This window comes from Rattus rattus, chromosome 13 (genome assembly GCF_011064425.1).
Source record: "Rattus rattus isolate New Zealand chromosome 13, Rrattus_CSIRO_v1, whole genome shotgun sequence".
Classification (NCBI taxonomy): domain Eukaryota; kingdom Metazoa; phylum Chordata; class Mammalia; order Rodentia; family Muridae; genus Rattus; species Rattus rattus.
This window is the reverse complement of record NC_046166.1, coordinates 51,299,655-51,312,832: the sequence shown is the minus strand read 5'-3', so window position 1 is coordinate 51,312,832 and position 13,178 is coordinate 51,299,655. Positions and strand designations below refer to the sequence as shown.

Genomic DNA, 13,178 nt, shown 5'->3' with positions numbered 1-13,178 from the left:
ACGTACTTACATTTTAGAATTCTTATCGCCCAGTTTTGTTATCTCTGTCATTCCTATCGAATGCTTTTGCTTTTTATTATGAATCTTCCTCCTGCTTCTTTTGCAGCCAATGATCGTATCAGACATTAGATACTCCGTGATTCACAGAGTTGGGTCTCTCCTTGCAGTATATTCCTATACAGAGAACTTGACTTTATGGTGGGCCCAGTCACTTGGGAGTTACCTTCATCCTGTTGAATTGGTTTAAGCTCCTTTAGGGAAGGTCATACATTTTCCCAACGACATTTCCCTATGACATTGTAACATGATGTTGTCACCTACAAAATTCATACCAAAGAGCTAGATAAGAGGGTATTAAACATTTTGTAATCCTTTAAGTAAATTTACAATTTTGTGTTGAGCCACATTTGCAGTTATCCTTGTCCATAGGTTGGACACAGGCAATAGAGTATCATATATTCTGAGAAACTATTTTTTCTTTTCTTTTCTTTTCCTTCCTTCTCTCCTTCCTTCCTCTCTCTCTCTCTCTCTCTCTCTCTCTCTCTTTCTTTCCTTCTTTCTTTCTTTCTTTTTTTTTTGAGACAGCATCTTACTGTGTAGTCTTGGCTGTCCAGGAGCTCACTGTGTAGACCAGGCTGGCCTCCCTTAAACTTACAGAAATCCTCCTACATTTGCTTCTCCGGAGTTGGGATTAAAGTCACATGCTACCGTGCCCAGTCAGGTTATTTATTATCTTACTTTTACATCCTGGGTCTCTGAAGTCTCTACCATTTCTTTCATGCTTGCTGAAGAATTTTCAGTCTTGCTGGAGAAGACTCAACTCCCTGTCGGAAAATTTTGGAATTGCTTACAGTAAGATGTCCTTTCGTTCATTCATTTTACACACTTATGTGTATGTGCGTGAGCCTGCGTGGGTATAAGTGTACCATGTTCAGACAGGGGACCATGGTGTTCAAAAGAAGGCACAAGATCCCCTGGAGAGAACTCAGGTCCTTACGAGAGCAGTAAGTGCTCTTAACCACCAAGCCATCTCTTCAGCCCCTGCAGTAAATTTTCTTTCTCCTCTTGTTCTTGTCCTTGCCCACTTTCACGGAGTCTTACACTATGTATATGCAAACTGGTTCAGCATCCTCACAAAGGGTACCACGCGAAGACTTCTAAAACTTTCTTCGTATAGATTCCTTCTTCCGTGGAAACTTAAGGGCTCTTTGGAAAGTTGGTTGGATGGTGTTTTGCTGGGGCAAACACGTAAAGGGATGTTTGGTAAAAGTGGACACAGCTGTGAAAGGCTGAGGCCGACTCGTGAAGGGATGTATTGTTGAAGCAGACACAGGAGAGGGGATGTTTTGCTAAAGCAAGCACATGAAGGGACACATGATGAAGGATTCTTTACTAAGTATATATGCATGTATTGGTCTGCTGTACATTGTGTAGTTGAGCTGCATTTGTTGATTCTCCATAGAGAAACACACCAAAATCTCATGGTGGTATGCTGAAGTTTCTTGCTGCTTCCAAGGACTCAGGCTGATTGGATGCATCTGCTGAGGCAAGACCTGTGCTGAGGCAAGGCACATGGAGGACATGTGATGTTTGGAGGGTATAGAGTGACAGAGAGAGAGCTTAGCTTGCTGATACAGCTAGCTATGCAATGCTTGTGGGTCCTGCGCTGTCACTGATCTTCGCTTCCCTGAGAGAGGCACAGCTGAGAACTTCTCCTGGTGTTCCTGCTGGTCCCTTCTGCTGACTCGAACCGAGGCTGAGGTCTGTCAGTCTCTGCTACGTAATGCCACCGCTGCTGTTGCTAATTCGACTTTATGGAACTGGACTGCTGGTGTATCCGTGAAGTATTTACAAGTGGATGGAGCCGCCACTGCTAACCTGGGAACTGAACTGCCAAATTCTAGACAACACGGATGGGAGCTGCTCCAAAGAACCTTTCTAAAGGTCCACTTCCCCATATCCTTTCTTTCCCAGTACCTCTGGTGGGTGGTGGGCTACAAGGGAGGTTAAACTGTTGAAAAAGAATCATTAAAACTAGGATTTGAAAAAGAATTAAATTTACATCCTTGCCTTTGAACTCTGTCCTGAAATTCTAGCCTTCTCAGTATTCCTGAACTCTCACCCTCTATGGTCCTAACATAACGAGGTCCCCAGATCTGTGTGCTCTTTTTCTGGGATCCAATCCAAAGCTCCCTCCAGGGGGAATGGTAGGCCAATTGTTGCCTCTTGGTGGTCAGCACTGGGAACTGTGTGCTGCTTCCTATTATTCCATCCAGTTTTCTTGGGGTGTGATGGGTGTTTCTCAGCCCTGTGTTCTCCCAAGGAGAAGTTTCCCATTGTCTTCCTTAGTCTTCGGCCACATGACACCTTCTCTGTAAATGTCTCACAGTAACATTCTTGAGGATTGGAACACTTCCCTCTCCTTCGCTAGCCTTCTCTAGTTCTCTTCCTTACTTTATTTTCTCCATAAGAGCGATTACCTCATAATAAACTATGACATAACACTAATTGATTTTGTTTATTGTTTATCTTTTCCTCCACCAACTCTCGCCAGCCATATTTACTACAATCAAATCTCAACAGGTAAATTGTTGTCTGTGTGCTCATCAGTGGGTCCCCAGGGTCTAGAACGGTGCTCAGAATATTAATCAATACTCTGATCAACGATAGTCTGTGATGTTAGTTTTAAAGGAAGCGTTCCCCAAATGCACATGTTTTGAACATGTGTTTCCAGTTAGTGATAGTGCTTTGCGAGTCTGTGAAACCTCTGAGGGCTGTGGCCCAGTTAGAGGTGTGGATCACTCAGGATGGGCTTTTCAAGGTGATGTCCAGGCCCAGCGCTGGCTGCTTTCTCTCTGCTTTCTGGTCAGGAGCCAGTCTAGCCTGTGTTTCACATGTTCTACCTTGCTATCATCACCTGGTGGCCTGGAAGCCTCTAAGCCCTGAGCCAAAATCAATCTTCCTTCCATTAAGTTGTTTCTGTCGGGGGGTCATGGTGAAACAGAATGCAAATCAATATAAGGCTGGTTGCCATTCTTGAGATTGGCACCAGGAACTGGGAATTAAACATCACGAAAAGAGAACATAAAAAACAAAACAATCAGACAACAAAAAACCAAAATCAAAAACTAAGAAATACACAGTTCAACATGGATTCTGAAGTCAAAAGGTCAGTTAAGGACCAGTGAGCTGGCTCAGCAGGCAAAGGTACCTGATGCCGAGAGTGAATATATGAGTTTAGTTCCAGTACCTATGTGGTGGAAGGAGAGAACCATCCCCTCCAAGTTGTCTCTTGACCTTCACATGGCCCATTCCTCTGTGCAAGAATAAATAAAATAAATGTAACCACATTTTAGATTAAGGTAAGAGGTCATATTAGATGAAAAGATTCTGAAGACAAATGGATTAGGTGCAGGGGTGCTGTGCAGGCATTCATTACCTGCTGAGAAGGTCTCCCTGGAGGAGGCGAGCTTGGAGGAGGCGAGCTTGGAGAGGCGCATGTTTTGAAAGGGCAGTGAGGTTTTGGAGCCAGGAAAGACATTCTGCAACACTTCCTTTCCATGGTCCCTAAGCACCTACACATCCTGATCTCTTGAGTCCATGACCGTCCCTTGGGTAATATCTTTTGGTTGGAGAACACATAGAACACATACAGACATACGGAACAGCCAGTGATGACTGCAGCGGAGGAAGAGTAACATTAAAGACAAGAATGAGCTCTCTGGGGACCCGCTGTAGTTTGTCAGCGCTGTGACAGACTCCTGTGAATGTTAGCAGTAAAGAACATTCGTGTGATGACACAGAACCAGTTCAGGGTAATCTCTCATTTTAGGCTCCGTAACATAAGCACATGTGGAAAGTGCTTTAGCCGTGTAAGCCATCATAGGCTCTGGGATCTAAGGTAGAGGCTATTTTTACGGGGTGGGAAACATTCTGGCTACCACAGACTCACAATAAGAGATGAAGTGTCATGCGTGGGGAGCAGGGAGAAAAAAGAGGACAACACATATGGCTGAAGAGAATGAGGTCCAAGAATAAGATGACTTAAAAACAAATGTAAATGTTACTTAAGTTATTTATGTATACACCATGTCCGTGGTTTCTCAGCTGCTAAGAGCTCTTAGGAGTCAGCGCTATCTATAATAAAAATAATAAAACTGCCATTCAGATGGTTACATCATGGGCTGAATGTTTGTGTCACCCGCAGTTCACATGGCAAAACTCTTGAGCAGGGGACTTGGTGAGGTAACTAGGTAATGAGGGTGGAGCTCCCATCGTGGGATTAGTGCCCTTATGAGGAGCATAAGAAAGAACTACCTTTGTTTCTCTCCACGTGAGGATTCAACAAGAATCCCGTCATCAGCAAAGTAGGAAGTGTCCCCTCAGCAAACTGAATTTGCCAACACCTTCATCTGGGACTTCCAACCTTTAGATGTATAAGAAAATGAATGTCTGTTGGTTAGGACCCTGTATCTATGGTAGCTTTTTGTCACAGGCCAAACTGGCCAAGACCACATATAATCCCATGTAATTATGGAAAGATCCTAGGTGTATGGGTTTCTGATACTTATCCTGTCAGCCTTGTGTGAAAACAAGTCTATATTCTCATAACTCTGCTGGCTTTTTTGCCACTGGACTTATTAAAGCATCAAAAACAGTCAGATTTCAGAACCTAGATATCTCAGAAGAAACCAATATAATATCTTAAGAAAATTTTTGTTGAAACCAGGCATTTAAAAAAAAAAGTTGGCTTATGCAATCAGAGCATACAACACATTCAAGGAAAACTTGAGAGCATATGGCATTGTGGTGTCTTCAGTTCTGTGTGATGGGCCCACCGTGAACATGAAGAGGAGGTACACGTTAACGCGAAGCTGTCAGACTGTGGACTACGGACTGTTGATGGGCGGGCGCTGCAAACGCAGTCTCAGGAGGCACTTCGCGACTTGTTTTTCTGTTTCTATTTTTTTCTAGTGCTTTATTGCTGTCTCTCATTTCCAGAGATTACAAATGCTCCTTGCCTGTTTAGCATAATACATTTTAACTCCATTATGTTCCTTCTAAGAAGCTGGTGTTCACCTCTGCTCGCCAGCTTGGGAGGAAGAATGTTGACCACACTAAGGCAGGAGGTGGGAGGTGCAAGGTGGGAGGAAGCTGTGAAAATCTGTCAGTCTTACCTTGACCTACTGCTTCATCTCCTTTCTGAACAGCAATGTGGGGTGTGTGAGGGGGCGGGGGGTGTTAGATGACCACCAGCTAAGTCCTTCCAACTGTCTTGGGTTTATGCTTGAATCTGCTCAAATTCGACTTGCACAGTTAGCCACAGGATTGAACCAGGAGTGTCCTTCTAGACTTCAGCTGTGAAAAAATGGTGTCTCCAGAACCTTCATCACCATCACTGAACCTGGGATGTTGAAAGGACTAATTTTGCCTATGTAGTCAGGGAAGAGGTCTGGGAGAGGAAGGAATAGAGGCAGGGCAGGATTCACCACAAACATGTGGGGATTGGGGTGGTGAGGACTACCGAGGTGAGGGAGGGAGGGAAGGAAGGAGGGAGAGAGGGAGGGAGGGAGGGAGGGAGGGAGGGAGGGACAGAGAGACAGTGAGACACAGCGTGAATTCTCTGCTTTGCAAAATAAGGTCAGAGCAGTAGGGACACTGCACCACCTGAATGACAGAAAAGTCCCAGGTCTGTAAAGGCAGAATGTCTGCATATTCTAGGTGACTCCTGTGCAGCTTATGTGTGACTGACTAACCTTTCCTGTGTCCCTAAGGGCCAGCTCCCGGGTAGGCAGCGTTCTGCTTCTAGCCCCATTAGGGATCAGTGGCACAACGTCCCCAGACACAATGCGAGGAGATCTTCCTGGACAGAGGCGGATCTTGCCCGGGATAGCGGGCGCCCAAGATTTGCACCAGCGAACTCCAGGCTCCAATTCAGCAGTCTGCAAAGAGGCGTGGGAACTGGCGCCCGCCCGCGTTCCGCGTCCCGCGCCCCTTGCCTCTCGCTCCTCCCTTCTGGGTTGTCCTCACTCAGGCGCCCAGCGGGAGCAAGATCCCACCGTCTGTTCCTCCCAGGCATGCGGTGCCGGATGCTCTTGCTCCTTTTCTCCTTGGTGCTGGTATTTTGGGGTGGCAGCGTCGGACGCTCAGGGGCAGGTGAGTGGGGCCTGTGATCAGGGGCACCCTCAGAAGGGTCGCAGCTCCGGTTTGCAGGGAGCAGGATGCGGGGTGCGGGGTAGCAGTCTTGTTAACTAGCAGCGCGCTGCAGGGACAGAAGGCGAACTTCGTTTGCCTTCCTGAGTGTGCCATCCTCAGCTGAGCCGTGGCAAGTAGGATGTAGAAGGGTGGGGCTGAGCATCCCGCAGGGACAGCCCTGGATGATCCAGGACTACCAGGCTCTTCGCAAACCTGTGGATAGGAGAGGTAAGATCAAGGACAAAGGTTTTCTCTCATGGAGTCACCCAGCAAGTGCCAAGGGAGCTCTCTCCATGGATGCTTCCTTCCTGGGAAATCCAGTCCTGGTGGGACTCAACTTCTAGCTCTGGTTTTCCACCAGTCACGGTCGAGAGCTGTAGTTCTAGACACCTAGTATAGCTAAGAGGTGCCATTCTCTAAAAACTGTCTCTGGGAAAGAGCGAGCAGTGGGAGCACTTCCTGCCACACCTGTTGATGCCACTTTCATAGACAGATCCAAAGGTGTCATGATCTGGGAGAGGAAGTACGTACGACGTAACCCAGGGTAGCGGAGACATGTACAGTTGTCAGTGGGTCAAGTTGCTGGCTGCTGACGTCGACAGAGGTTGTAGGCACCCAGCATTTGAGAAACACTTGCCTGGGGGTTAGCAATCCTATCACGCAGGTGGTCCTACCCCAACCAGGAAAGGAAGGCAAGTGTGACATCATTTTAATCTTTGCATCTTTGTTCATGGTTAAGCCGGTTTCAGTCACTTTGGAAGAGACATTCCAAGGCTCTGACCCTCAGGGTTAGTACCCAACCTAACCAGTATCTAGCCCATGGCTGGTCTTCCCACACTACGTCTGGAAAAGGATTTAAAGTTACTTGTTTGTTTTGGATTTTTTGTTTTTAACTAAGTAGCTATTTCACACCTTTCAGTATAAAGGTGTCTTTACATGTGTTTTAGGACATTTATCAGGGTACCTGACACCATGACTATAAGACAGTCACTGTGAATTTAATATCAATAAATGATAGTCAATGACATACATGTGCCTTTATAGTAAGCACCTGCCTATATTTAAAAATGATTGGAAACCGGTCCTCGGGTAGTGTCTACACTGCACATGCGTTTCTGGTTCGCAGGGAATCTCTGAGACAAAATAGCTTTCAGTTGTGACTCACCTAATGATCTGAGGTTTAGAGAGTTGACTGCAACCCAGAGAGACCCTTCTAGAAGGATCTGCTGCAGGGGTAGCAAAGGAGTTGCTGGTTGATGAGCATCGATTTAGCAGCTTCTGTGTCAAGCAGCTGCGTGCCCACTTCAGGCTTCAATCTCCTTTCAGGATCACTTACTGCCTAGACTGGTTGTGTATACAAGGAAACCAGCTCACATTATCAGAGGCAAGAGGGAGCATTGAAGGAACTGCTGACGCGATCCTCCACGAGTTGGTTAAGATTTCTGTTGTAGATAAGAGAGGGGGAGAGGATAAGGGGGAGGGAGAGAGAGGGGGAGAGAGAGGAGAGAGAGAGTCACCTGAAAGGGTCAGAGGAGAGAGAAAAAAATAGTACCCTGAACATAGCCAGTAGACTGGGCTTTGCTAGGGCTAGGAAATCAGCAGAGTGGGAGAAAATAGTGTTAGCAAGATATGAAGAGATAGGGAATAGGGCACAGTGGAAAAGGGTAAGAGGATATGTGGGTAGATGATGAAGTCGTGGAGAATGGTCAGTTATGAAAGGGGTGAGCAGCTGCGAGGAGAAAAGGGCTGGAAAACTGGTGTAGGGGCTTTGGAATGTATAACAGATATCTGTGGATGGGGACTAAGGGAGCCTAGAGGCCACTATAAGCTTTAATATGCAGCCACAGGCACATGTCAATGGAGCTGTGTAAGTCCCTTCTGCCACAGGTAAGGAAAGTGACCCCCTTTGGCAGACAGGAATCTGTGCTAGCTTCTATCTAACCACCAGGAATCCTCCAATGGTCCAGGTTGAGCTCATGTCTGGGTAGGTGGACAGCTTGAGACCCCCTAGTCAGCCAGTAAGTAGTCCAATGAAAACGCTCCAACCCAGGTGATCTGCTGACTGAGCCCGTTCCCATAGTAGCAGTTTCCAGACACGGAATGGTCTCCGCAGCTTTATTCACGTTGCACATTACAGCCTAAATGGAGTTCGAGGAGATGCTAAAGGTGGCGGCTAATCCAGGAATGAACAGTACTCTGCGGGAGGGGCGGTATTTTTAGCGCTTTTTGTGAGCCGGATTTGTTTTAAAGTCAGCTAAACTGATAACACCGTCTTAGAAGAATGCAAGTAGGATTGGGCTACAGTCCCCTGAGAAGAGCAGTCTGGTCATCAGTTTTCACGTCCACTCCCATCGCTTAGACACCCATAGCTGCTGCCGGGAGTAGACCTTGTTGGGTCTTCTACCCAGTGCGTACAGACCATATAGCTTATGTTTTCCAGGAACCAGCAGCTGGCCTTTCCTCTCTAAGAGTTAGCTCAGTGTTGTGAAGTAATAGTCGGGTCTTCCTGCAGCTTCCCTCTGCGGACAATCCCCTTCAAGTGTTTGATTAACCACCGAACCCAGAGCTTAATAAATAGATGTTCACGACTGGAATGGAACCAAACAGATTCAGTGTTTTGCAAGTGGCTGGAAGCTTCCAAATATTTATAGCATAGCTGTGAAAGAAACATTAAAAGGATGTTTTAAACTCGACTCTCATTAAACACGGGTCTGAATGCATGTCTAAGATTAAATGAGAGTACTCACAGCCTAGACCTGTAAGTGTTCACCTTCCATGGCCGTGTGGCCAAGTTAGAGCCGGAAGTACCACACGCATGCCCATTGGTGCACAACTGAGTCTCCCTCAATTAACAGGAGAACGGGCACATAGTCCAAGGAATTTCCTGGTGAGACCAAGGGAGTTGGGGGGAACTGAGTCTTCCTAAAGGAATGACATGGCACTCCATGGCCTCTTATCATGGCAAAGAATTGTAGTGTGATGGGGAAGCCGGAAATCTTCCTGACACTGCTTCTTGGTTGTCGACTGCAGGTGAACTAGAGTGTAACAGGACAAGGCAAGTGGCTTGTGGTGAGAAGTGCATCCCTATAGCCTGGCTCTGCAACGGGGAGCAAGAGTGCCCAGATGGGACCGATGAGCAGTGTGGTAAGCGCTTAGCGAGATGCTCTTAGGCGTCGGCCCTGGTTTCCACATGCAGGTTGAACATTCTTGATCTGAAAGTCTGAGATGCTCTGAAATCCAAAATGTTTTAGTACAAACATGATACCACAGTGGGACATTCCATACCTGACTTTATGTGATGGGTCTCAGCCAAAAGACAGGCTCTCTGAAAATATTACATAAAATTGTCATCAGGTTGTGTGTATGGAGTATATTTGAAACACAAACTACTTGGGAGGCTGAGACAGGAGGATCCCAAATCCAAGGACAGCCTAGGCTCTAGCCTGTGTTAAAAACCAGGACTTTGTCTCAGAAATGAAAAAAGGGGAGGGGTTAGCATATAGCATGTACAAGACCCTAGGCTGATCTCCAATATAGCAAAAAACTTAGAATTACTTAGAGTAGGGTCCCATCCTCATGCTACCTTAATGCAGTGGTTCTTAACCTTCCTAATTCTGTTATCCTTTAATACAGTTCTTCATGTTGTGGTGACCCAGAACCATAAAATTATCTTCATTGCTATTTTGTAACTTCACTTTTTCCGCTGTTATGAACCATAATGTAAATTGCATATGTTTTCTAATGGTCTTAGACAACCACTGTGAACGAGAACCGGGATCCCCAAAGGGGTTGCAACCCACAGGTTAAGAACTGCTGCCTTAGTGTGTGTGTGTGTGTGTGTGTGTGTGTGTGTGTGTGTGTGTGTGTGTGTACATATATGCAAAACTAAAATGAAAATCCTTGAGTTGCAATACTGTGTATTTGGTTGACAGTTTCCATTTTTTGCCCCCTTGAGGAGATATTCAAACATGGAGAGTGACCACAGACTATTAAAGATTAACCCACGAATCTTCAAGTATTAGTGGCACCACTGTAAAAGCAAAGTTTGCACCTTCGATTGTCGCTTAAACATTGGTAACTGCATTAGTTTAACTAGACCAATCCAGAGGCTCTTAGGGAAGCCTTACAGACTACAATAATTGAAAAGCTCTTTTGTGTGCAAGTTGACCAAAAAAAGTATAAAACTGTTAGAAGCCAAGTTAACTATTTAGGAAATATTTTGTTGCTATGAAGCCCCAGTTCTCAGTGCTTAGAATATTTGTAGCCACATGTGGGTCACCTGGATGCTAACACAGGCAGAAAGCTTCTTAGGTGAAGAGTCCTACCCTTGTGTCATGAGTATAAGACAGAGAATAAAGTCCTCGTGAACGGAGGAAAGTCCCAATGTAGTGGTGATTATGCCCTTTCTTTCTCTATTCCACGTGCTTCTTCCTGGACGATCACTTGCTGTCTCTCACCTCACATGAAATACCAAACACACTCGGGACTGAAGGTGCAGCTCCAGGGTAGAGGGTTTGCTTAACATGTGCAAGGCCCAGGTTAAATCAAATAATGAGCAAAAAGCAAAGAAGCAAATGAACACACAGAGGCTCGTGAATGCTCACAGGGTGGAACACACTTTCCCGCTTGCTTTGTTGCATGGCCTTCAGACATGTTGTGCAAGCTCTCCAAGTCTCCTTAATTTGAAGCAAAGTCTACTGGTTCTCAGGTTGTCTTATATCTGCATTTAGTCTCAAATAGCTAAGGAATCCAAAGAGGCGGACTGCCCTGCCTCCAGCCACCAATAGGGGTCAAAATGTCTCTCTGAATGGTTAAATGTAAATAAATGTCAAGTCTGTCATGCAAAACCCACCTTTCGTGTGTTCATCAGTCAGGTATGACCCGCTGCTGTTTTAGACAGAACATGTGCAAAGTACTTTTGTAGGATAACTGTTCTAAAAGATGGTAGGAAGAGTAAGCTTTGAGGGCTATTGGGTCCTTGCTCCCTGTTAAGGTAGATGTTGACTCTCAGCTAGACAGGATCTAGAATCATCTAACAGGCATATTTCTGAGTATCGTCTGCAATGGCATTTTCATAGTTTAACTGAGGAGCAAAGACTCGCCTTGAATGCGGGTGTTGTAGGTGGCGCTTTCCCAAATGCTAAGGCCCCAGACTGGATAAATAAAGTGGAAGAAGGAGAAAATGATCCGAGTGTGAACATTCCTCTCCCTCTGATTCTTTACTGAGGGTGCAATGACATCGCCCCGGCCACCATGCCTTCTCTGCCACGACAGACTGTATCTCTTATTAGACCACGAACCCAAATAATGCCTTCTTCCGTCAAATATTTTGTCACAGTGATGGGAGAAGGAAGTCATGTCATAGGTTATCCCTGGGCATATGGAAGGGACCAGAAGGTTCAAGGTTGTGATCAATGTCAAACTGAGAAGTAATTATTGCTTTGCTATCTAAAATGCATGGCCTGATATCCAGCCAACTGTTGAGCTCTGACAAACTCATCTTCCTACATGCCTGTTCTTGAATCCCGCTCTGGCCTGCAGAGCAAACATGTCTTGGACATGCGCAAGCCTGGCAGTGTGACAATGGGAAGTGTATTCCTGCTAGCTGGCTTTGCGACGGTGCCAGTGACTGTGTCGATGGCTCTGATGAGCTTAACTGTGGTAGGTACCTCTTACTTATAAAATTACATCTATTGACTTATGGGTGGGTGCATGTGCATGTGTGTGGCCCATGCACCATCACATGTGTGGAGAGGTTAGAGGACAACATGGGGTAGTCAGCTCTCTCCTACAATATGATTCCCAGTGATTGAACTCATGTCAATTGGCTTAGTGGCAAGGGCCATTACTGACTGGGCTGTCTCATCAGCCTGTAAAACTTGTTTCCAACAGTCTGTCATCTGTCTGCTTGATCACAGCATCAATATCATCAGTGCTAACTGGAAGTAAGCCATGAAACAGCCTTAGGCTGTGTGCGCTGAGCCAGATGCTGCATTGTCTCCGGTGTTATAGGAGACTCTTGGACCTACTTCTTTGTGTTTTCAAAATTTATTAATCTCATTGACTCTTTTAAAAACTTCTTTAGAGAGAAATTTCAGCACAGAAAGCCACACCCACATGACTAATGATGTCTAACCAGCATCTCTTAGTGTTTCTGTAGACAGACTCCAGACAGCCATAGCACTCACTTAGATAGTCATGTCCATCCTAGCCCATCAGTTCTCCTCCCCCAGCCATGTAATCCCTGCCTTTCAGAGAGCTTGACAGAATGTCCAGACTACAAAATCTACTGTCCAGGAAAGGCCCTGTGTCTGGATGCTGGGGAACATTGCGATGCCCATCAGAACTGTGAAGACGGGTCCCTAAAAGCACACTGTCCCCACGCCCGTTGCTTGCCTGGGCAATGGCAGTGCCGAAACAGGGCATGTGTCATGGACAGCTGGAGGTGTGATGGCATCGATCACTGTGGTGATGCCTCGGATGAGCAGGGCTGTGGTAAGTCTGGCTTCCCTACTGACGTTCCACGAGCAAGGTATAGTACACGGGCTGATTTACATAATCTGCATTTAATCCCCATGGTGGAGGCTCTCATCCCTTCTCTAAGAAGAGGATGCTTCCTAGCAATAGCCAATGTACCGTTATCCATGGAATCCCAGAGCTGCCTTGATAAAAACTCTTGTTGACATGCTGAATGAGCCCCGCCCAGAATGTTCCCAGCGATGAAGAGCAATTCATAGACAGCCTGGGCATCAATCTGTGAAGGAAGCAAAGCAGACAGCCCTGCTCTCACACACAGTGATGGGGAAAAGCTCCCCACTCAAAAGGACAAAACCAACCCCAAAGCATGGTGCTCACTTTAAGCCACTCCCCCCTCCCCCTCTCCTCCCCCTCCCCCACCCTCCACTGCCGCTGCCCAGGATAGGGGTGCCTCTCGTTTGTTGGTGAACCAGAATCCTGCTCAGTATTTCCTGGAGTTAAGGCCC

At 46.3% G+C, this 13,178-nt stretch overlaps 1 protein-coding gene across 1 annotated transcript in view; it reads left to right on the top strand.

The window, feature by feature from the left end:
• The first annotated feature begins 6,021 nt into the window (after positions 1–6,021).
• The window catches only part of LOC116914610 (low-density lipoprotein receptor-related protein 1-like), a 48,902-nt gene continuing 41,745 nt past the window's right edge, over positions 6,022–13,178 (top strand). The window contains exons 1-4 of the mRNA XM_032918973.1: positions 6,022–6,156; positions 9,226–9,339; positions 11,737–11,856; positions 12,451–12,690. Of these exons, the coding sequence (XP_032774864.1) occupies positions 6,078–6,156; positions 9,226–9,339; positions 11,737–11,856; positions 12,451–12,690 (553 nt within the window). The 5' untranslated portion in view covers positions 6,022–6,077. The remainder of the gene's footprint in view (positions 6,157–9,225; positions 9,340–11,736; positions 11,857–12,450; positions 12,691–13,178) is intronic.